General features: G+C 42.7%; 1 protein-coding gene across 1 annotated transcript in view; it reads left to right on the plus strand.

Annotated features, from left to right (window-relative positions):
• Positions 1–24,427, plus strand: part of LOC121284182 (LHFPL tetraspan subfamily member 6 protein) — a 185,732-nt gene extending 161,305 nt beyond the window's left edge. Inside the window, exons 3-4 of the mRNA XM_041199427.1 lie at positions 18,790–18,888; positions 19,743–24,427. Coding sequence (XP_041055361.1) covers positions 18,790–18,888; positions 19,743–19,861 — 218 coding nt within the window. The 3' untranslated portion in view covers positions 19,862–24,427. The remainder of the gene's footprint in view (positions 1–18,789; positions 18,889–19,742) is intronic.
• Positions 24,428–24,953: the final 526 nt, after the last annotated feature.

Here is a 24,953-nt window from a genome sequence, read left to right on the forward strand (position 1 = left end):
ACAGATGATTCAGCTGCGCCAACCTGAAAGTGGAGATGATGTGGAGTGACGTCGGGAGTTCTGCCCAGGAGGTGTGGTGCCCAGAACTGAAAGCATCTAACCAGATCTTTATACCACTGGAGCAAAACTTCTCATTGTCCTTGTGAATAAAGGCCAATGTTATCCTTTCAAATGATTTATCTTTATATCTGTTCTTTAGCCCCACGTTCGTCGACCTAAAGATCCTACCCATGGTCACTTTTGCAATGTAGAAAACATGGCAGCCAATTTGCACACAATAAGCTCCCATAAACCCGATGTGATATTGACGGATAATCCGCTTCTGTTATGTTGATTGAGCGATAAATATTGGCCAAGACATTGGGTATAACTCCCCTCCTCTTCTTTGAAATAGTGCCAGGGGATCTTTTGCATCCACCTAAGAGGCAGGGGACAGGATCTTGGTTTAATGTCTCATCCAAAAGCCTGCACCTCCAATAGTGCAGCACTCCCACAGTGTTGCACTGGAACATCAGTCTTGATTTTTGTGAGCAGGTCCTGGAGTGGAACTCAAACTCGGAATCTTGCGACTCAGAGGCAGAAGTGCTACCAACTGAGATGTGCTGACACACAGGGCTGGATTTTACTGACCATCTAGGGATGGTCTGGGATGCGGGTAACCCATAAAATGACATGGGAAGGTGGGAGGGTGTGTGCCCGTTGCCTTCCAGCAACAGGGAAGATGGAGAATGGACCTCCCGCCCAGAGGCCAATTGAGCTTCTTAAGTGGCTCCCCATTAAGCACTGTCTCAATTTTAAAATTCTAATCCATGTTTTTAAATTGCTCCATGGCCTCACTCTCATTGTCTCTGTAGTGTCCTCCAGCCCTCCACAATTTCTGCTCTCCTCCAAATCTTGCCTCTTCCACAACCCCGATTTTAAATGTTTCCATCATTGGTGGCTGTGCCTTTTATTGCCTGTGCTTTAAACTCTGGAATTCCATCCCTAAGCCTCCCTGGCTGTTTACCTCTCTCTCCTCCTTTAAGATGCTTCTTAAAACTTAACTCTTTGATGACCCAGATTTTGGTCACCTGTCCCAATATCTCCTTCCGTGGCTTAGCATCAGATTTTGTCTGTTAACTCTCCTGCAATATGCTTGGTAAGTAGGTACTATATTTAAGGTGCTATAGAAGTGCAAATTGCTGTTGTTATCTGCAACTGTTTACTCTGAAAGAGCAGTATCAGTGTAGCTCATTCAGCCGAGGAGGAGTGTACCCTGCAATTAGGACCGTGGTATTCCAACAACTGGACCCTTGACTTTAACAATGGCAGTGGAGATATCAATAAACAGAGGTTAGGTGGCTCCCTAAGGACACAGAAGGGAATAAGAGTCCCATCCTTTAGAACATTTCTTAACACTGAGACCAAGAGCAGAATGGGCAGGGGATTGGTTGCAGGTAGTCTGACTGCCCCCTCAGCAAGGAAATCATGGGCAGAATTTTGCCCTTTGTTGGGCAAGCTAGGTGGGGGCGGGTGGGGGCAGTCGTGAAGCCAACCACCTCCCACAATCGAAGCCGGAAGGTGATTTCACACCGGCGGGCCAATTAAGGCTAATGAAACACAAGCAGCAGCGCTCAGCGCTGCCTGTGTGGGCGGGGGGAGAGGGCGAGTGGAATGAGCATGAACTTCGCGCATGCACATGAGCGCACACTTCAGAATCTCCCTGAGGCACAGAGCTGCCTCAGGGAGATGAAGAATTTTCAAAAAAATTAAAGAAATAAAAAATAATAAAACATGTCCCCACACGTGACTCTGTCACATGAGCAGGGACATGTTATTAATGACATTTTAAATTTTTTATTTTATTTTTATTTGCTTTAAGAAACCTTATCCCGCCCCTGGTAAGGTTTCCTAAAAAGAGCAAAGGCTGTGAAAATTTAAGGTTAAAACTTAAGTTTTGTAATTTAAAATTTAAGAAAAATTTAAGTTAATAACCTTGTTAATAACCTTAACAAGCCTTTTTAATTGTCAGCGGGCGCACTGCTGACTCCAGCCTGCCGATCGAAATATTGCACAACTGTGTGTTGACGTCAGGATGCTCGCCCGATGTCAACACGCATCATCTTACGCTAGAGCCCGCTGAGCTAAAAATTTGTCTCATTATTTTATAGACTCATATGATTGCAGTGTAGAAGGAGGCCATTTGGCCCTTCATGTGTCTATAAGACCATAAGACATAGGAGCAGAAATTAGGCCATTCGGCCCATTGAGTCTGCTCTGCCATTCAATCATCGCTGATAAGTTTCTCAACCCCATTCTCCCGCCTTCGCCCCGTAACCTTTGATCCCCTTACCAATCAAGAACGTATCTATCTCGGTCTTAAATGCACTCAATGACCTGGCCTCCACAGCCTTCTGTGGCAATGAATTCCATAGATTCACCACTCTCTGGCTAAAGAAGTTTCTCCTCATCTCTGTTCTAAAAGGTCTTCCCTTTACTCTGAGGCTGTGCCCTAGGGTCCTCGTCTCTCCTACTAATGGAAACATCTTCCCCATGTCCACTCTATCCAGCCCCCTCATCCTTCTAAACTCCATCGAGTATAGACTCAGAGTCCTCAAACATTCCTCATATGTTAAGCCTTTCATTCCTGGGATCGTTCTCGTGAACCTCCTCTGGACCCTCTCCAGGGCCAGCACATCCTTCCTGAGATACAAGGCCCAAAATTGCTCACAATATTCTAAATGTGTTCTGACCAGAGCCTTATAAAGCCTCAGCAGCACATTTCTGCTTTTATATTCTAGTCCTCTCGAAATAAATGCCAACATTGCATTTGCCTTCCTAACTACCGTGTCAACCTGCAAGTTAACCTAAAGAGAATCCTGGACTTGGACTCCCAAGTCCCTTTGTACTCCAGATTTCTGAATTCTCTCCCTGTTTAGAAAATAGTCTATGCCTCTATTCTTCTTACCAAAGTGCATGACCTCATCCTTCCCCACGTTGTATTCCATCAGCCACTTCTTTGCCCATTCTCCTAACCTGTCCAAATCCTTCTGCAGCCTCCCCGTCTCCTCAATACTACCTGTCCCTCCACCTATCTTTTTTTCATCTGCAAACTTAGCCAGGATGCCCTCAGTTCCTTCAACTAGATCATTAATGTATAAAGTGAAAAATTGTGGTCCCAACACTGACCCCTGCGGAACTCCACTAGTCACTGGCCGCCATCCTGAGAAGGAACCCCTTATCCCCACTCTCTGCCTCCTGCCAAACAGCCAATCTTCTATCCATGCTAGTACCTTGCCTCTAACACCAATGGGCTCTTATCTTACTGAGCAGCCTCCTGTGCGGCACCTTGTCAAAGGCCTTCTGGAAGTCCAAGTAGATAATATCAATTGGCTCTCCTTTATCTAACCTACTCATTACCTCCTCAAAGAATTCTAACAGATTTGTCAGGCATGACCTCCCCTTGATGAAACCATGCTCACTTTGCCCTATTTTACCATATACTTCCAAGTATTCTGAAATCTCATCCTTAATAATGGACTCTAAAATCTTGCCAACGACCAAGGTCAGGCTAATCGGCCTGTAATTTCCCGTCTTTTGCCTCACTCTTAAACAGGGGGGTTACATTAGCGATTTTCCAGTCCTCTGAGACCCTCCCTGACTCCAGTGATTCCTGAAAGATTACCACTAACGCCTTCACTATCTCTTCAGCTATCTCCTTCAGAACTCTGGGGTGTAATCCATCTGGTCCAGGTGATTTATCTACCTTCAGACCTTTTAGTTTTCCTAGCACCTTCTCTTTGGTAATGGCCACCATACTCACCTCTGCCCCCCCCCCGACTCTCTTGAACTTTGTCTAATGGTCTCACTTCCCTGCCTTTTCACTGTGGCTCAGCAATTTTTCCTCTTTAATAATTATTCAATTCTCTTTTGAAAGCCCTGATTGAATCTGCCTACACCTTACCCTCAGGCAGTGCATTCCAGGTCCTGACCACTCACTGCATAAAAATAATTCTTCCTCATATTGCCTTGCCTTTTTGGCCAATCACCTTAAATCAGTGTCCTCCGGTTCTCAACCCTTACATGGGAATGGGAACAATTTTTGCCTACTTATTCTGTCTAGATGCCTCATGATTTTAAACATGTCTATCAAATCTCCTCCCAACCTTCTCTGAAGTGAACAGCCCCAGCTTTGTTAATCTGCCCTTGTAACTGAAGTCTCTCAACCCTAAAACAATTCTCACAAATCTTTTCTGCAGTTAACTGGGCTCTTCTCGGTAACTGGGCTGAATGGATAAACATGCAAACAAATAATAGGAAGCATTCAAGGATATGTTTGGTACGACGCAAAACGAGCACATTCCCTTTAAAGGTAACGGAGAAAATAATTTCTGTGAAGAGATTCATCTGACTGAATTTTCTTGAGATTTTTGGTCAAATTTCACAGTCTTTGCACAGCCAGAAAAGGCAAATGTAACGGATTCTGAATAGATCCAGTAAACAATATAACAAATCAAAATGTATGTATTCATTCAAGGCTCCTTGTAGATTCATAAATCCTATGGTGTGCGCCAAAGATAAAATTCTGCTTCTTCTCTATTTGAACTTCAATTCCTTGTGTAAAGCTCTAAAAGAACTGATTTCTGCTGCTATTCTCACCCAATTTCCTGGTGCCGCCTCCCCCAATCCTTCTGCCCCCCACAATCCGGCTGCCTGCTCCCCATATCCTGCTCCCCTTCCCCAAATCCTGCTCCCTCCTCCTCAAATCCTGCTGCACCCTGCCCAAATCCTGCAGCTGCCCTGAATAAAGTGTCTTCAGCTTCAAATTCATCAGGTTACACTGAACAGGCTTTCATGTGGGATAGGCGGAGAAGCAGCAACATTTTGGATGTTCTGAATCCTTTGGACTGGAGGATAGGAAGCCAACCAGCCAGGAGAGCACCGGAATAGTTGAGTTTGGAAGTGACAAAGACATTGGTTTCAGCAGCAGATGAGTTGAGGAAGGGCTAGAGGTGGACAACCTTTGTGGTGGGAGAGGCTGTTGGCCAGTCGGACGCTCAACTCATGAGCCAGTCTGGTTCTACTCAAGGCAGTGGCCAGGGAAGCAATAGAATGGGAGGCAATTATCTCTTGAACACCTTCAGAGTACCCAGCTTTGTTATCCATTAATTTATAGTCTGGACTGGGTCACCTATCACTTTTCAAAGGGGTATTTATGTGTGGCATTCGTACCAAACTGATCTGGGATGTGTCCATTTCAACACAAATATTCACTCCTTCATAGCTGGTTATTAAAATAATAATTCCAGGCCAGGAGGCTTCTCCTCTTGAGCAACATCTTTTCAATCTGAGTTTAGGCCAGGATTTTACAGCCCCTCCTGCCCAGCAGGATATTACGGTCCTGCCGGACTGAATGAAGCATCTGCCGGGGGCAGACATGCCACAGCGGGGCCTTAAAACCCTGGCCTTAGAATTTTTAGGTTCAGTGCATCTAGATAGGCATTTCTTAATGACACATTGACATTCTTGCTCAGACAGGCTAGAAATGTACACAATGTGGATAATAGAATCATTGAATTTTATAACCCTTTTCCCAGTCCCTCTAAGACTTTTGTTGCCTAATTTCATTTATTCACTTCCCCTTTAAAAGCTGTTGTGGATTCAGCTTTCACTGCTATTTCTGGTAAGCAGTCCATATCCTAACATCCCTCTGTGTAATATAGGCAATATAAAAATCACTCACTTCTTTCTTAAACTGATGCTCTTTAGTTACTGAAACGCCAGCCAGTAGAAATAAAATTGGTTTAGGGGGAGGCATTCCTAAGCATAGAGTTTAGCTGATGTGAAAGTATTACACTGATAAAATCTTAAAGTATTAACATTTTTCCAGCCCTTAATACTGATCTCACTCCCCAATTAGTGTCAATTCACAAAGCACAGTGACTCTCAACAGTTGCATTTGTGTTCATGTAAACACTGGCTTACTTTAACAGGTTTTAACCTTAACCCGGAGCAGCTGAAATATTTGTCATAACATTGAAAAATTTGAAAGTCTGATTTTGTTTCCAAGTAGCCAAAGTGATATCTCACTTTATCTCATCCTGTCACTGTCTGTCAAACGTAAATACATCGGAAGTGTACACTCCTGAAAACATGAAATGCTTGTGATATTTTTGAGAGCAATTTACAACTTAAGCTACAAGCTGCTGCGTCATAGGATGAAAACCACAGGAGCAGAAGGGCAGTGAAACACCTCACAAAATGTTGATAAACTCACTTAGCTGTCCCATTTCTTCTGGAGTAAAACAGCTATCTAGGAGTAGCGAGAGCAGGAAATTCCAGAATTTATGGTTAGTCCTTGCTGAGTGAGGTGATCTCAGCTGAAGAAATGGTAAGGGCACTCCAACTGGGCATATTGCAATCCTGAATTTGGGAAGTGAAAAACAAACACAGGCAGACTGCCCATTCCTTTTGGCATACGGACAGTTATTGAATGCATGTGGAAACTGAGTACTTACAAGATTGAGCTTGGCTGCAATCTCCTTCACAGTTGGAGAGAAAATTTGAAAGAAAGAGGAAGAAAATGAATTTGAATAATTTGCATTTCATGCGCATTCTATGCATTCTTGTTTCCATACAGAGGTAGACAAGGAATTGACTATGAACATGGACACTTTGCTATGCTCCACTGAGCAGTCTTGATTATAGAATTGGCATAAAGTCCAAGGCACGTTCCTACAACTTCAGTATCAAATAAACAAAGCAAACATAACACATAATTAATATGTGATTCAAGACTGCAGTTTCCTTTTACACATCTCCCTTGCGATTCACAGGGCAGAATTTAATGCCTTCTCCTGTGGCAAGTTTGGAGGCAGGTTGGCCATTTAGTTAGGCAGGAGGGTGGCATCTTCCTGGCTCCACCCCGATAGAATCTGTGGCTGGAAGGCCCATGGATGTTCTCCCCGTCCCACTGCCAATTGATGCCCATGTTAGGGCCTTATCCTGCTGCCGCTGCCATTAACCCAGCAGTCAGCAGGGGGTTCACCATGCAGGGAGCACAACAAACAAACCCGTGGGGTCTTCCAGGGTGGGGTGGCGCATAATTCAAAGGCACTCAGTGCCTGATCGAAGGACCTGGCATTGGTAAGGGGGGGCCCCAAAGAGAGCCAGCCCCTTGAGCTTACTGCCGCAGCCCCTCCCATCTCTCTCCCCTACATCCCTCACCCTGTGATTTCCCCCTCTTGCCATCATTCACCTGTGGCCTAGGATCCAGCTGGGCTTTGAGTAGGCATCTTACAAGCAGCAGACACCACCTCCCTGTGGCGCCGCCTTTCAATGGAGCATCTAATTAGCCGACAGCTCTCAGCCGGCAAGACGTCCGCCCCAGGATCCTTGATCCCAGAGAAGACCTCCGGTTGTCCAGTTAAATGCCGTGGGCCTTGCCTAAAAGAGGCAGAGCTCTTGTTGGCTATCCAGTCAGCGGGCAAGGTCACTGTCTCTCCATTAAATACCACCCACAGATTTGTGATGGTGATCTCCGAAGGGTGGAGAATATAAACAATTTGAATCCATCTTGTAGAGTCACAGAAGCATGTGATGCTATACATGAAGGCAATATTTCTCCTTAATGGATTATTGGTAAATCAACTGTTTGCTGCAAGAGATTCCCACTCCTGTTATCTAGGTATCCTGTGGCAAAGTTTGCCTGTGTGTGGAGGATTAGGTGAGGATAGTGTTCAGTTGAAACGCTCCTATGGCTTTTAGGTCATATCCATTTACATGTCCATTAAGGCAAGTTACCAGAATGACTAGTTTGACCATAATCCCACCCAGAGCTGGTGCCTTCAAGAGGGGGAAAACTTCAAAGAAGAAATTCAGAGACTTTTCTACTGACAACATTTCTAAAAACATAAATGTTACTCCTGCACTTTGAAAGACCTTCAGAGGAAATAATGCTGATTTGTGTAGGATATACTGTAGAAGCGGATGAAGTCATTATGACTGAAAAAAGCAGTTGGAGCTGCGTCAATCCTTTATACTAGCTGTTAAATTATAGTTATTATAGTTGTCAGCCTTGACTCAATGGTAATACGCCCACCTCTGAGTGGCTGTGGATTCATGTGTCACTCCAGAGACCTGAGCACATAATTTAGACTGACATCTCAGTGCTGTGCTGTAGGAGGCACCATCATCCAGCTGAGATGTTAAACCAAGACTTTGTTGGTCCTCTCTGTGGACGTAAAAGGTCCCACAACACTGTTTTGAAGAAAAGCAGGCAAGTAGTTCCCTGATGATCTGGAAAACATGTATCCCTCTACATTAAAAAAAACAGATTGTCTGGTCATTATTATATTGCTGTTTGTGGGGACCTTGCTGTGCACAAATTGGTGACCATATTTCCCATGTTGCAACAGTGCCTCAAAAGTACTCCATTGGCTGCAAAGTCCTTTGGGAAGATGTAAAAGATGCTATACAAGTGCAAATATTTCTTAGATGTTTACATTTAGGCTGCATGGTGAAAACAGAAGCATTCTTTTCAGAAAGTGACAGCATTTAATTTTGAATTTATTATGCTTGACCTAGTTATAAATCTCATGTGAAACAAATCAAATGCAGAGCTTTTATAGCTTGAAGCAAGATAGAGCACAGTTCTGTCACAGTTATAAAGCCTGTTTGTAACTTATACTGTACTCCAAGGTTACTGTGCTGCCTAATCAAAACTACCAAAACAGATTTATTTATGGATAAATAGAAAAAATAAATAATTGAATTGCAGTAATTTACAGACATTACTAATTCTTACAATGTAGAGAAACAACAATTGCACCTCCTGCATTAACATTCAGCGCAAAACTGGAAGCGAAATAAAACGCTGACGATGACATTAAATGGAAGTTCATCACTAAGTATATTTTCACAGAGTTACCGGCCTACTTCTGTCATATGGCTTTTGGAGGAATGCTGACTAGGAGGTAGTCAGCCCAAGATAAACTTTAAAAATCCTGGAAGATTGACTGGGACAAAGGAAATTAAAAATACATCTCTTAAACTCATATTGCTCTGTCAATAAAATATATACTTGAAAAGGCCCTCAGGGGGATTATTGTTTGAATTGGCAACTTCCCATGAACAAAACTAATCTGCTGCAAAAGCTTCGGACAAACTGAGACTTTTCCTCACTGAGGAACATTCCCCAATTCTAGAACATTCCAATTATTCTCTATTGGTAGCACACTTTGAACACAATGAGCAATCCAGTTAACAAGGTCTCAATTTAAGATATGTGTCTCCTTCATGTTTATATTAAAGATATGGGCCTAAAATTTTGGCCATGCAGCACCCATTCTTCAGGCACCAAGTGGCCTCCTCCATTATGGTGAACAGGAAAGACCCACACATTATCCGCCTGAAGCCTGTCACCCACTATATTAGTAATGGGCAAACCATTGACTTAAATGAACACACCTGAAACATGCAATAGGCCCTGTGCATATGTAAATAAGGGGCTTAACGCCAGTCTCAGATCTACAATGCAAGACAGATTTGCCCTGAGGCAGCCAACAAGGTAAGGCTTTAAAATATACTTACCTGACTATGGAGCCAGGTGGGACTGGAGCATTTCTACATTTAAAGAGTGTGGGCTGCTGCCAGCTCCTGCAATCGCCACCACCACCCTCCCATAGACTACCATTACCTCGGCCCCATCCTTGCACTGTGGCTATCTTCCACCCTCTCACCCCTGGCCAGTTCACTGCTTCATTTCCAAATCCATCATCCACCCACCATCCCTGCCCACGTTCACTTACTTGAGGACCTTTTTTGCCCTTGTGGCAATCTGATCTTCAGTCCCGCATCCGATGGTGATAAGGCCTGTGGCCCAGTATTAGGTGCACATCGAACTGCATCATTCAGGTGCAATGAATGCTCCCAAATGTGCCGCACCTGAATTTCTAGGCCCTTGTCTGTTCTGGAGCCTTTGTGCACATCAATTGGGTTGGCCCATTTATCTGTAAGTGAGATTGATTTTAACCCTGTATATACCGTGACATAAATGAAGAAGCCAAAACAGAATTCAACAAAGACAAAAGGCTTCTCTGTTGTCACGGTCTCGAGCAGTCCCTCTTAATCGCATATTCTAAACAGTTACAGGATGTTGAAAATCTCCACAGCAAAACAAGGCAATATATTAGTTCCATGTATTTGTCTAGGGTTTGGAGTGGGACACTAACCTTGTCAGGTGGAAGAATTCTCTTTCTCCCTGACCCCAACTTTGCACTGCTGGAGATGTGCACAGAAAGCAGCCACCAGCAGGCTTGCTGAATGCCTCTTTGACATCAAAACAGCTGCAGATATGATGTGTGAAACCACAGGGAAACTGCGCATTTACCGTTTGCGAACAGTCACAACAGCCCCATTGTTCTTTACAATCAGCTCCATGAATGTGATTGTTTGAGAAAGTTAAGTATTCATTGGTAAATCAGCATCTAACACAAGAGGCTGGGAGAAAATATTATACAGTTCCTGACACATGGCGTAGAAATTGATGTTAGGCCCTTCTTTAGGTGAAGAACAACCAGCATATAAAGCGTGTATTCGTAACCTGAGGCCTGTCCAAAAGGAATTTTTCACATTTCAAACAGTTTAGCTCGATCATACTTTTCGGAAGGCTCAAATTTTCATGGCTTGTGAACATGTTCATATTGTTCTAGTTTACACCAACATTAATTAGGCGCCACTGGAACATAGACTGAATTTTAGTGTGCCCCCGGCAGGCATGTTTCCCATGGGTGTGGGGGAGGCATGTAAAATGGGGTGCGCGCCCATCCCATCACCTTCCCACCACCATATTTAATTGAATAATTAAGTGTCAATTAGGCTTGTTTGCAAGCCAGTTGACCATGATATAATGTTGCCCAATGCCATAAAATATTTGGGAAGCCCAATTTTTAAACTTAAAGATTTAAAGGGCGGGAAGGAATAAGGGGGCCATTCTTCGGGGACTGCCCTTTGCCAATTGCGGTGCGGCCCCTCACACCGAGTCCTGTTCACTATCACCCTTGCATTAACCTACAATTAGCCCCTGGTCAAGCAATGTTTTGATTTTAAAATTCTCACCCTTGTTTTCAAAACCCTCCATTGCCTCTCCCCTCCCTACCTCTGTAACCCCCTCCAGCCCACAGCCTTTGAGATATCTGTGCTCCTCTCATTCTGGTCTCTTGATCATCCCTGATTTTAATTATTCCACCATTGGTGGCCATGCCTTCAGTTGTCAATTTCCCGAAGTTCTGCAATTTCCTCTCTACGTCTTCCCATCTCTCTAGCTCTCTTTCCTCCTTTAAGATGCTCCTTAAAACGTATCCTGTTGACCAAGCTTTTGTGGTCTGATCAAATATCTCCTTATGTGGCTCTGTCATGTTTTCTTTTATAATGCTCCTGTGCAGCATCTTGCGACATTTTCTTACCTTTTAGGTGCTCTGTTATTATGTTATTGTTGTTGGTGGCCTGACCTGAATGTAATCCTAACACCTGGAAAGCAACCTTTACCAATATGCTGCCCCCCCACCCCCCCCCCTCCCCCCACCCCAAATGCAGGCACAGGACTCCATGGTCCAAAATTATTCCTTTGTGCCACTAATTTCTGTACAAAATGGGGCACAATTCCTCCACCAATATTTGTTCATCGTTTTCCAAAAAACTTTAAACAGACCAAATCAGATTTCAGATTACCCTGGTAACCAACACTCATTGAAATCTGTAGAACCCTTTCTATAATAGTGTGAAACATTGGAACAATGACGTTTCTGCTCAGTGGCTCTGTTGACCTGACTGATGTATCCAATAATGTTTGAGACCTGAATCCTCCCATTACTGCATCAGCCCATCATCCCTTGTGTAATGTATCCCATCTATAGCTAGTTATAGTTATATTTTATCCCCGGAATAAATACGTTATTTATATTGTACAAAATTTTCTGTTTTCTCTTTTTATTACAACATTTTCACAAGTAAACAGTGACACACGCAGATTTACTGACAAGCAATAAACAAAGGAAACATACAGCGGGTCATTCGATAGCCAGAGGAGAGAGAACGTTTCAGCTGGGGCTCTTTATCACTATGAAGGACCTACCAAAATATAACCTTTTCTTCCTGTTTCAAATGCTGATTGACTTCCTGCGAAGTTTCCAGCATTTTTTCTCCATTTTTACTTCAAATTTCCAGCACTTGCTGTTTTTTATCCTAAACAACATATCATGGATTACATTGGTGTATGGTAAAATGTCTGTACTTTGTTGTTTCAAAAAGGTAGATGATGAGCCTTTCTTTAGATGCTCCCTCCCTCTTGAGCAGATAGCAACCAATATTCCCATTGCCTGATGTCGCTCAGGATATCCATTCAGCTCCTTACTTCCCACCTTTATCTAATAGCAGCAAAAGACAACTTGGGGTCAATGAAAAATATTTTCACTTCTGCTACCTGGTTGTAAAAATGAGAGAGGAATGAGAATGAACATATAAGGGAGTATTTTTCCCTCGTCGGGCAGGCTCAGTGAGGGTGGTCGCGACGCTGACCGTCCCCCGCGATTGGGACCAGGCTGCAATTTCATGCTGGCGAGCCAATTAAGGCCTACCCAGCGTGAAACATGAGCGGCAGCACACAGCGCTGCCTGTGCAGGGGGTGGGAGGAAGGCAAGAATGCAAGTTCGTTGCATGCGTGCGGGTGTGCATTTGAAAATTAAAAATGAAGATTTCTAAAATATTATAAACATGCCGCCACATGAGCAGGGACGTGTTATTAATTAAATTTTTAAAATTTATTTTATTTTTATTTGCTGTTGAAAACCTCATCCCGCCTGTGAATGAGGTTTCCTAAGAAATGCAAAGGCTGCTTGGCCTTTTCGCCTGCCCGCCAGATGCAATCACACAGCCAATTTTAGTATCACCTGTAAACTTCTTAATCATACCACCTACATTCAAGTCCAAAAGTAAGGGAACTATCACTGTGCCTAGCGGGACCCCACTGAAAACAGCTTTCCAGTTGCAAAAACATCCATCACCCTTTGCCTCTGGCTTCTGAGCCCACTTTGGATCTAACTTGCCTCTTTGCCTTCAGCTTTTATTTTCATGCACAGTCTGCCATGTAGAACCTTATCAAAATCCATATAGATTACATCAAATGCACATCGAGTCTCCATGTTACCACCTCAGAAAGTTCAATCATGTTAGTCCGACACTGACATTCTCTTGTCAAATCTGTGCTGACTATCTTTGATGAATCCAAATGAAGATTTATTCTGTCACTCAGAATCTTTTTCCAATAATTTCCCTACCATCATTGTTAGGATGAGTGGCCAGTAATTACTCAGTCATCCCTTTCTCCATTTTTGAATGTTAGATGTGTATTGTATAGCTAGAGTGTATTGTAAAATGATGGTCAGAGTCTCCGCTGTTTCTACTTTTGCTTCCCTTAACAGACTCGTATACGTTTCATCCAAACCCGCGGATATATCCACTTTCAAAGATGTTAAACTCTCTCAATGTGTTAATTCTATCTAATATTTCGCACTCCTCTACACCCCCCCACCACTGCCCCCCAGTCCCCAGTCTCCGCACCCCCCCCCCCCCCCCCCCCCCCCCCCCCCCCCCCCCCCCCCCCCCACCTCAAAACCAATTGCAATGTCTGTACAATCCCTCTCTTTTGTGAAAGCCAAAGCAAATTATTCATTAAAAACCATATCAACATCCTTCTCCCCCAAACACATGTTGCCCTTATGGTCCTGAATAGGCTCTACTCTTTCTTTAGTTATCCTCTTGCTCTTTATGTATTTATATTAAAAAATTTCTTGGGTTTTCCTTAGTTTTACTTGCCCATATTTTTCCATGCTCTCACTTGGCTTTCCTAATGTGAAATGTGCCTGATGGACATTCACTCATAAAGGTAATTCGTTTTAAGCATAAGGTAAAAACATCATTGCATATGGTGTTGAATTCAAATCTGCTAACTTCAGTTCTGAAGAAAACCATGCCCCTTATACACTATTTTTTTTGCAGATAGTTAACTCCAAATGAACCCCTGCCTAGTCCATCGATTGCAAAACTTAAGAGGAATTGAAGTTGCCCAGAAGCATTTTGGCAAGTTCCAGCACTTGGGTATTGTACTGCATCACTGCCATTTATCCTTGTAGTGGTCTCATTAATCATTATAAGAGCAAGACCCCATGACTCATTGCGATTTGAATGTCCCAAAGATAATTCAATCTATTGATGCACCAAGAAAATGTTCCCTGATGTATTTCGCTTGCTTCAGAAGCATAAATAATTTTCACTTTAATTGCCATTTTTTTTAGTCTGGTGATTTTGGGTCACGCCTTTCTTCTCGATCTTGCACTAACAACAGATAATTTTCAAGATCTCTGGTTGTTGAGAATAATTCTCTTTGATTTATGGGTGTGCCACTGAATGGAGGAAGGTTTCCCAAAGACTTACTATGGGATATGTGGTTATGTTCATTGCTGCTGGACCGTGAAGAGAGAGAGAGAGAGAGGCAGGGAGAAAGTCAGATTTGTTCACTTATTTCAGAAGAGTGTAAGAATTTTTAGGAACAGGGCTAGACTACTAAGACTACAAGCCTTTTTTCCCATCTAGTATCACACACTTTTTAAACAGCCTAAAAATTGAACTGTGCCTAAAGAGATAACAGAGATAGTTGTCAGGCCAGTGCAGAATTAAGCACTGCAACTAGCCCTACCAGCTTTCCCTTCAAGGCAATAAAGAAGTTAATAGAAATACTGTCACTTGGAGCAGAAATTGGAGGTGCATGTTTTCAGAGGAATACACATCATTAGATTAATGTGTCTATGCTTCAAGGTTACAGAGAGGAACCTTATAATTCTAAGCATGTTCTGCTACTTTTCCATTTATCTGAGGTGGACACACTAAACTGATATGGAGAGATATCAAGCGTTGATATTTTGAAATTAATTACTACTAATGCGATAGCACGCAACTTGGAACAAACACCAACCTCCAATAAAGCTGAAGTGCTTATAAATAAATGTTGCATTTCAGTAGTACCGACGTAGTACAATAATAAGATAATTGGCCAATGAACCATGGCTGATGAAGATTTATTTTTATGCAGTGAGTTGTTGATAGTGGAAGCAGATACAGTAGCAACTTACAAAAGGGAATTCTGTATTTACTTGTAAAGGAATGATTTCCAGCTCTATAGGAAAAGAGCAGGGCAGTGGGACTAATTGGATAGTATTTTTGTAGAGTGAGTACAATGGGCTGAATGGCCTCCTATGTTGTAAGATGCTTTGTAACAAAGTTCTGATGTGTCATGCTACACAACAGCAACTCGCAATGCTGCAGCATTCCTCCCATGTCTAGGCAATGATATAAGTTAAGGTGGATGTATTGGGAAGAGAAAAAAGTACAACAGAGAGGGTTAGTTTGGGAGGGCCTGAAAACTGAGTTGAATAGCTTTTGAGAAAGGTATTGAAAGCAGAAGAGGAAATCGCAAAGTGAAGGGAATTATGTAGGAAGAGAAGCTATTGGAGGTGATGCAGTGACTCCATATTCAACAATTATGATTGGAATGGGGAAGGAGCAATACCATGGAGTGGATTATAGGGAAGGGATGTTGGCGGATGATGGAATAGGGCCTGAAGATTTTGTGGAGGAGCAAAGAGCCATGATTATAGTTTCATAGAATCACAAGGGTGACTAACCTTCTTCTTGAATTCTCTGCTCAAAGGCAGGTCCTTGGCACAAATTCACTGAACCATGGCAAATTGCAGTGATTTTTTACTATGGGTAGGGTGAGGAGGCAATAAGCCCTAAGTCTTCTTCAGCCAGAATGAGGGTCAAAGCCTGTATTGTTGGTGTTAACCTGATCTACACACTAGCTGTAGAGCCATTGAGCTAATCACCCCCAAGAGTGACTATTAAGGACATAAAAGCTAGGATTTTAGCCTGGCGTTAAAAATAACATCAAATGTACGCTCCATTATAAATTGTCAGATTTTATGTTGGAGTTTACAATTGCTGTTATTTTTAACACAGGCTTATAAATAACATCAATTAATTCACAGTTAAGGAAAACCAGAGAAAGCATTCTGGTGAGCAGAAACCAGCAAGTTCAGTGCGACTATTTCACTGACAACTCTTCAAACGCCAAGGGAGAAATCAACAGTTCTACCAGTGTCTTGGTACCAATTACTGACCAAATCATATTACCAACACAAAACACTTCTGATTGATCACCAACAAGTTGCTGTCAAGTTATTTATTATTCTGTAAAAATACTTTCTATCAATGCGGGTTGCTTTCAGGCTGAATTTATAATCAGGAATTCACCTCCACTTCTGGGTGTACCCTGTTAAATGGGTGTTCTCACAGTAATGATATTTTTGCAAGCTGAACATTTCAGCTAACAGTATGACTGCAAAGTTGCTAGTAAGGAAATGTGCACAAATCTTTGAGAGTGAAACATTAATAATCGTTCAGACAACCTAATACTGTTACTCACTATGAAGCCTGCTGATCAGGGCCAGGGAGGACGATACTTCTCACAGAATTGATTTAGCTTGCTATTACTGCTGAAAGTAGTGTGACCTAAGTGGCTTGCATATCATATACACAGGGCAGATCATAGTCTTACAATAAATTCCTCCTCGCAATTCCCTGCATGCTTCAGCACAGATGATACAATCAGTTAAAAATGATCAGTGAGCATTCCCTCGCCCAGGACTTTTCCCTTGTCAGGCGGGCTCAGCGGGTGTGGGCGGGAGTGCCCAGGAAGCTGACCGCCCCCCGCGATTGGGGCTGGACTGCGATTTCACGCTGGCGTACTAATTTAGGGCCTGCCCAGCGTGAAACACGTGCTTCAGCACTCAGCGCTGCCTGTAGGGGGGTGGAGAGGAGGGCGCTTGCCCGACATCTTCGCACGTCATTTTACGTTCGAGCGGGTGGGGCGTCCGCCTGCTCAGCGAAAGATCCTGCCCCACGTTTCTTTTGGTCAATTCTGTGCTAATCAATGTGAGGAATTTTAGGCACCCGAAGTCAGTATTAAGCAGTACCAGGTATAACACGGGGTGGATTTAGACTGCACCTACTGGGGCAGTTGCTTGATACTCCAGACGGGATTTAATATTTAAGGCAGGGTGGAAACCCCCAGGTTGAACATTTTTGGGAGGTCCAATGCCATTTAGTAAGAACAGGGCACTTACCTGGACAGCATTGAGCCTTCCATCAAATTAAGCCAATGCAGCTGGAAATCTTGCACTCAGGAGCTGCTGGCCAATTAGAGGTCAGCAATTCCCCAGTACTAGCAGCTCCATCAGGAGCGATGGCCATTGCCTCTTTTGCACTTGGAACTTCACCAGACTGTTGCTAGATCCATGGAGAGAGGTAAGGGAATGGGATGAGGGGGTCCCATAGTTTGGTTGCGTGTGTGGGAGGGGAGGGGCTCAACAGCATGGACAGTGGGGATAGCTTTTTGCAGGGCTGAGGGGGAGGGTGTGGTGGGTCCTTCCTCGATGCCAGATCCCTCGATTGGGCACTTCCTGAGAACAAGGGACCCCTCCCCTGCCCCCAGGGTCTGGAGTTTGGCCACCTGGTGAGTTTCTCTGCCTCCTGGTACAATTCCAATGATGGTGAGATAAGCCCCTTAAGTGGCTACCTAAGGGTCTCAATTGGCCTCTGGACACAAAGGCCACCCCCCCCCCCCCCACCACCCCCCCCAACCACCCCCCACCACCCCGCCGTCACCCCCACCCAATCACATGGCCACTCTAGCCCACCCCCACCACCTCTGAACTTATCTCTGGAGGAGCATTAAATTTCACCCTTCAATTCTTCTTTCTGCTGCATAGAAGGGAACTTTGCACCAACATGCTTGCACATCACGTGGAGTTAAGACAATAAAGGGTCGAAGATTGTGGCCATTTTGGTGGAATAACTTGGGCTGGTATGCACCAAAATGGTCAGAGACTAGAGAAAGGAAATCCCTCTGAGTTGTTCCCATTCTGCTGGTGCAGCTGGAGCAGCGCCGAGGAATTTCCCGACCTTGGTTGGCATTCAGAGAGGCTGGAAATCCTGCTCGGCCTTGGAAAGGACAGACCCTCCACCTGCCCCTTAAAAATCTGGCAGTGAAAGGAGGTTAAGTGGGGGGCACAGAGACTTGGCATATGCTTGGCTAAAGAATGTGTGGCATTGGTGGACCCTATCAATCCAGGACAGGATTGCAGACTGGATCCTCAGAGATAAAAAAAAGCCCCCGCTTCCAGAAGATTTTAATTCATTGAAGGTAGATTTAAAAGGTGACCCAAGAAAACCTCGTACACAGTTTTGCCCTGGCTAGACCAAACAGAAGCAACATACCTCCTCTTAGAAAGCTGTTCTATCAATTCTCTGAGGGAATCTTTGTGCTGAGGCCTTAGTATACTGGGTTGAGATCACTCATTTAATTTGTATCGATGCTGAGATACAATAGAATTTTGTCCCACCAGACTGGGTTGGATTCACATCCAGTTCTCAGGCATCTCCTTGGGTCTCATTGTTTCTAGCAAACCTGCTGGGTGACAGTCTCACTAATTGCCAAGGTCCTGTCATTTAATGTTAAAACTTGAAAGCCTGATGCTAGACAGCACGAAGTGCAAATGGAGTGAGGCGCATTATGTAACAGCTATAAGGTATGCTGAATATATTTGTGCTATGTGCTGTTGAGCTTTCTGTATGTTGTAGATATTATAATGTGTATTTATTTCCCAGGTTAATACATTTATCCTTTTTATTTGCCAGGTCTACTGATTGGCTCAGGTTGTGCCCTGTATCCCCTGGGCTGGAATAGTGAAGAGGTGCAGCAAACCTGCAGCAATCTCTCAGACCAGTTTGAGCTAGGTAAGTGAACTGAACTTCCAGTCAGGATCTTCGCTTAGGTATAAACCATTTTCAAATCCCATAGGATGTTGGGGTCAAAGTATAGGCAACTGCAGCATATTCAACCCTGAGCTGAGGTCCAACCCCATTTGATCTCCATCACAAACATTGCCAAACGTTTTTTAATTGATTTATGGGATGTGGGCGTCGCTGGCTAGGCCAACATTTATTGCCCAACTCTAATTGCCCTTGGGAAGGTGGTGGGCTCCCTTCTTGATCCGCTGCAGTCCATGAATTGGAAATACATCTTGTTAGTTACATGTTCTAGAATGTTAACCTTTAAGATATTGCAAGTGAGTTCATTGCTATTCAGCTTCCAGGGGCTGCCAATGAGTTGTCTTGTCCAGTCGCAAGTTTTCCTGGATTTCTTCATGCAAGATTGTTTAAAACAGTCAGATTAATGCCTCTATCTACTATTTTAACAAGGCATTAGCCCATGTAAAATAAACATGTCAGCTCTTCCATTAAAACAACAGAGAAGAATTTTGATGAGTGTGATAAGCATTTGTGCAATAATGTTGCCCACAGTAGTTCCTAGGCTTAAGTTTTTACCTATGAGGAAGCACATGCCTTCTGCCTCAATCTGTACTTAGCCAGAATTCCATATCTATGTCTGGGAACTTATCATGTGATAAACCCCATGGCACTTTGGAGAGATCGTTACTGTGGTTAGGTCTTGTATGGTCTGAAGTAGAAGTTTCAAATAGACGTAGCAGCTGAGCCTCTTATGGAAGCTCCTACATCTTTGACTCGAAAGCTGAATGTGAAGCAAAACTTGGCAATATTAGAATTAACACAATTTTATTGATTTATAGGTACATGTCAGCTGGGATGGGCCTATTACTGTACTGGAGGAGGTGCAGCAGCTGCAATGCTTCTCTGCACTTGGCTGGCTTGCTTTGCTGGCAAAAAGCAGAAACAGTATCCATACTGAAGCCCCAAATAAGGACATTGAAACAGCTCTGAGCAAGAGGGCTGTGGAGGAGTAAAACTGCAGGCAAAACATTTTATGGAACTTTTCCAAAGTTTCCTTACTGAATTTACTCCTAATGGCATTTAAAATCTAAAATGAGAAGATTGTAAACTGAAAATCAATCTGAGCAAAAGACTTGACGTCTGGGTTTATGATCATTTTTTCTTTTAAGCATTTGTTTCTTGGATGTATCTTGTTGAGGCCTTCCAAATCATTAAAGAGGAAGGACCGTCCTGGACAAGTTCTCTTTGTTCAGAGTGCTCCCTGTTCAAACTCCCTTTTATAGAATAGGCTCACCGTAAATGTTGTCGATGAATCAAGAACAAATGGAGACCATCGAGGAAGATATTCCTGCTTGTTTGGCCGCTGCTGACATCATTAATGGAGACCACCCTGGCTCGGCTAAATAGCAAAGAGTGGGTCAGGAGAGGAAGAGGAACTGATTGCAAAGCAGCCAGTAGTTTGCTCTCCTGCTGTTGGTGGCCCAGGAGCACCTTTCAAGCTGGTTTGAAGTCATGCCTTCTGTTCGCTGTAAGAGCTGCTTTGGTAGTTACAGGGAACAAGCTATGCTCATTGGGAGTCAATCTCCAGGCTAGCAGTAATAGTCATAATTTTTGTTCTTGAAACAACAATTTTATGGTGAATTTTATTCCCCTCTGGAAAAGATGGAACAGTTTGAGTGAATAGCATTCCCCTGCAACCTTCTTCATCTTTTAAGTAATGTTTTTCAAAGGACCAATTTACTAGTAAAAGCTTTTTTTTTACATATATGTACATAATTATATATATAATTATATATCCATATGCGCACATTTCCATTTTGGAAAAAAAATGTGTTTATAATTTGGTCACAGCATAATAAATGTAGGTAATAGCAGTATTTTATATTGTGTACCATATTATCATGTCAAGGTATATTGTATTCAACATGTGTATACTTCATTATATAGGTTTGTATAGTACAAATTTGTGTTAGTGTTTTGCTGTTACAGTATACAAGTAGCAGTTACTTTCTATGCAGATATTCAACAAATCCTGTGAACAGCAAAAAGACAGTAGATTTAGGTCTAGGTTCTCCTCACATTGCCAGAGGAGGGCCAGTGCAGGGCTTCTACCCAGCACCAATCGTGCGATGAATCCAACCCAATTTCCTGGGTTAGAGGTCATTACATCTGCAGGGTTGACTTCTGGTGGCATCTGTATCAGCAGGTGGGAGTCATCCCCTCGCCTCCACCACTGCAAACAAGGAAAATTCCTGTGGTTCCACAACAAGACCACCACTGCCACACTAGCAGAGGTGAATCCGAGGTTAAAGATCGGAGTTAGGTTTTACTATTAGGGCTCAGACTGAGCCAAATCCTACCAAAGGCACAGGTGTCTGGCATAATTGGAACAGGAGAAAGGCACTCTTTCCCCCATAAATGATGATAGGGCAGTGTTGGGGATGAGCTGCCGACCTAGGGATTAACTCCACTCCTTGCCTAGTGGTCCCTGAAGTGACTGAACCCATCGTAGAAGGGGCCAAAGCTTCCTGCCATAATCTACCTGTGGAGGGCAGGATTAGGAAAGTCATCATGGAGGGGCACGTAGGTTGGGGCAGGAAGGCAGCAGCAATCCTCACTTCTTCATTTTCCACCAGTTCCACTACCATTTCACATGATTTGCGCGCAGAGGACAATCCGAGCCTTTTGCCTACATACAACCTCAGCAATCAAAAGCTACATCTCTCCTGACTAGTCAGAAATCATGGGTGCATCGATAGTTGACTAAGTGGGCATGTAATAGAAAATGCATGTCTGGACATCAGAATTTATCTGGTAACCCTGAGTATTATATCCACCTTAAACAAAACTCCACACTGTCAATATCAATTCTACTCTGAGATTCCCCTCATCTTCTCCACCAAGTGGGGCCTCCATCTCATTTCTAGGCTCAGCCTGGGGTTGCAAATCAGATATATGGCAGCTGTACCAATATTGCATCTGTCTTGAACTTCCAAAGCAACTGATACAAGGCCTGATAGAATGCGCCATTCCACCTTGCTGCTGAGTTCACCTGATTCAGTTTGGTAAGTGTTGACGGTTCTGAAAGGTTTGGTCTCAACGCTGCCCCGATGTTGGTAAACAAACCATATATTCACCCAGTTTTCCAGGTCGCCAGATCTGTCAAACTCAAATAGACCAAACCCATGGCATAAAACAAACCACAAACAGGAGGTACGCATTTAAATTTACAGTTACTGATGAAATACAGTGATGATATGTTTACCAACCAGGAATCACCTGGTTTGGAGATATGAAGGTCAGGAATCAGCTCCTTTGCCCAGACAGTTAAGATCAGGTTTAGACTAAAAATATAAACTGGATAGCCTGCTGGCGCAATTCAAATTTCATGTCCACACCACATTGTAACTTTGGATCCAAAGTTGAGAGACCATTGATTGGCTTGGACCTTTGAGAAATATCATACAAATATTTGGGTCACCGACTCTTGTTAAATTGAAAATCCACATGCAACTGGAAACCTGAAGTACTCTAATCCAAATCAAACTTCTACACAGCAGCCAAAAGCCAAATGTGAACTGAGATCACATGTAGATTAGGTAGTGCCACTCTAATATACAGTGATAGTGATTACACTGTAATATACTGTAATAATGAACTGAACAATCCGATGTTTTGGTAAATTCTGAATAGTTGTAGAGCAAAATGGTAGAGTTAGAATTTGAAATGTGTGCTGACTTAAGTTGGTCACAATGGATGTTTTATTGATATGCTTATTGAAGCACAATGTCAAATGATTATAAAAAATATGTGGCCTAAAAATTGTTTGTGTATTTGTTGAGGTCTTTCTAAAATCTTGGGTGCATGCCCAATCTTAGAAACAGCCTGGAGGAACAAGAGCCAAATGATTAAACATTTACCGTAACACAATACAGATGCTAAATTTGTCGGTGCTCAAAATGGTCCCCATTCCACAAAATAGGTTGATGATTTATAATATTTTAATATCATTAGCTGAAGATACTTAGCTTTATATACGTTTTATTAGCCTCCAATATTTCCCAGACCTCAATTTGTGATCCTGTGAAAGCTTCCATGTTACATTATAAATCAAGAGGTCACTGCCTCCCAATTAGCTTACTAAGTAATTATAGAGTAATTTGTTCAAAAGAAAATCTAAAGGCCCTTCAGACAAGTGGAGAGAATGGAACTAAACGCAGTGTATCATAGAATCTAGGTCATCACCAGTAACTTGCTTTACATGTAGCATAGATCCCAGAAGACTGCAAAATGAGAGATTGAAGATTTACAGGATATGGGAGTTCATTTGAGCAGGATTTAATAAGCATGGGGAATTAGGTGCAATGAACCTTCTTCGAACAAAGATTTCAGACACTATGTTCTGTGAATTGAAACCTCCTCATGGGGATGTTGAACTATGTGAGGGTGAGGTTTAATTTCTGTTGACTTTCAATAGAGAGGAAAAGCAGTGTATTACAGATGGGTGATCGGCTCATGCCTATTTTGCAACCCCATCAATATTTAATTTCTCCCCCATGCATTCTGTAATCCCATCTGCAGACTGTTTTCAGAATTCTAAGATTTACAAGGGTGACATATCCCAAGATTGGCAGGATGGAGTGATGTATGGTACATAAAAAGCTCTGATGAACCATGCCATGAAGTTTTGGGATGGGACTACTAAACTGAAACATACCCACTCATGCATTGCCTAATCTCAGCCATGCCACATATAGAGTGAAGGCAAAGTGATTCACTTGGGGACAGGTGAGGGCTGTTAATTAGAGGACAGTCATGATTGGTCCACTTCTGATCAGCTCCTGGTGCCTAGAGACAGAGGACATGGAACTGGTTGCCAATTTTGGCTGCAATTACCCTTTGGCTTAGGGTTGAGTTGAGATGCAGAGAACAAAATAAACAAGATGGGTGTGCACCTCAAGTACCAACAAAATCTTACCATCTATTGCCCTCTACTGGTCCATTTGGATACTACTGTAGGGTGGGATTGTTCTTCAGGCTGAGCAGGATTTGCTGTTCTTTTATAGTCCTAGGTATACATGCTATTACATGCTTATATAATGTAGGTTTAAACTATTTAAAATTTTAATGTGTACAAGTTTTTACATTAATAAGTAGTGCCTCAGTTTAGGGCTATGGATATACAGACTGTAAATTACTCTGTGTAAAATGAAGGTTTATGCCTAGTTGTGCTGCCCCTGAGGTACCACAAACATTTTTCCATAACCTCTTAATTGTTGTAAACTCTCCAAACTACCATTTCAAGGAACTTTGAGACTGAGTGCAATTCAGAACCTGAAGTCATGTTTTCACTGTCTCCACTTGTTAGTCTCAGTGGTGTAATTCCAAATCTATATTTCTTTCCAATACATTGTTTGCAATTTGTAATACTCTGTAATAAGTCAGTACAACTATTAAATGACTGATTTGCAGCAAACACCGTGTACTTTTGCTTGGACCATTAAAGTACCTACTGTTGCTTTAACTTATTAGTGTAAAAGTTCCATTTATTGCAGAGCTGCCATTTTCATGCAGTCATTTCAATGTGTTGCAATTAATCGTTTAGTTTTCTCTACTATTACATCCAGATGAGGAAGGGTGTAAGGACATCCCTTTTTTTCTACTCATTGGTTGAGCATAACAGGGTTTTTTGAAATATATACAGATGAATGTGCCAATTCAGTTTAACATGCTGATAGCAAAGGACTCAGGTTTAAACAAACAAGGGATTAGTTTTTCTTCTGCTAAAAACCCTCTCAGGTAAGTATAGCTACATTTTTTTAAAAAGTTAACACACACCCCAAATGTCACAACACGCACAGACACAAACTTGCGAAAATACAAGTTCTAAAGTAGAGGAAGTTTACTTTTGGTCAAATTAAGATTCAGCAAGAAAACGTAAGTAAATAAGGAATTCACTTAAATAAAGAATAAGTTCGTCATGCTGTTGTTTGTGGCTGAGGCAGTTTTTAAAGCTGTGTTCTTTGTTTTTTTCTCCTGGAAACATTGAT

This window comes from Carcharodon carcharias, chromosome 11 (assembly GCF_017639515.1).
Source record: "Carcharodon carcharias isolate sCarCar2 chromosome 11, sCarCar2.pri, whole genome shotgun sequence".
Taxonomy (NCBI): Eukaryota; Metazoa; Chordata; class Chondrichthyes; order Lamniformes; family Lamnidae; genus Carcharodon; species Carcharodon carcharias.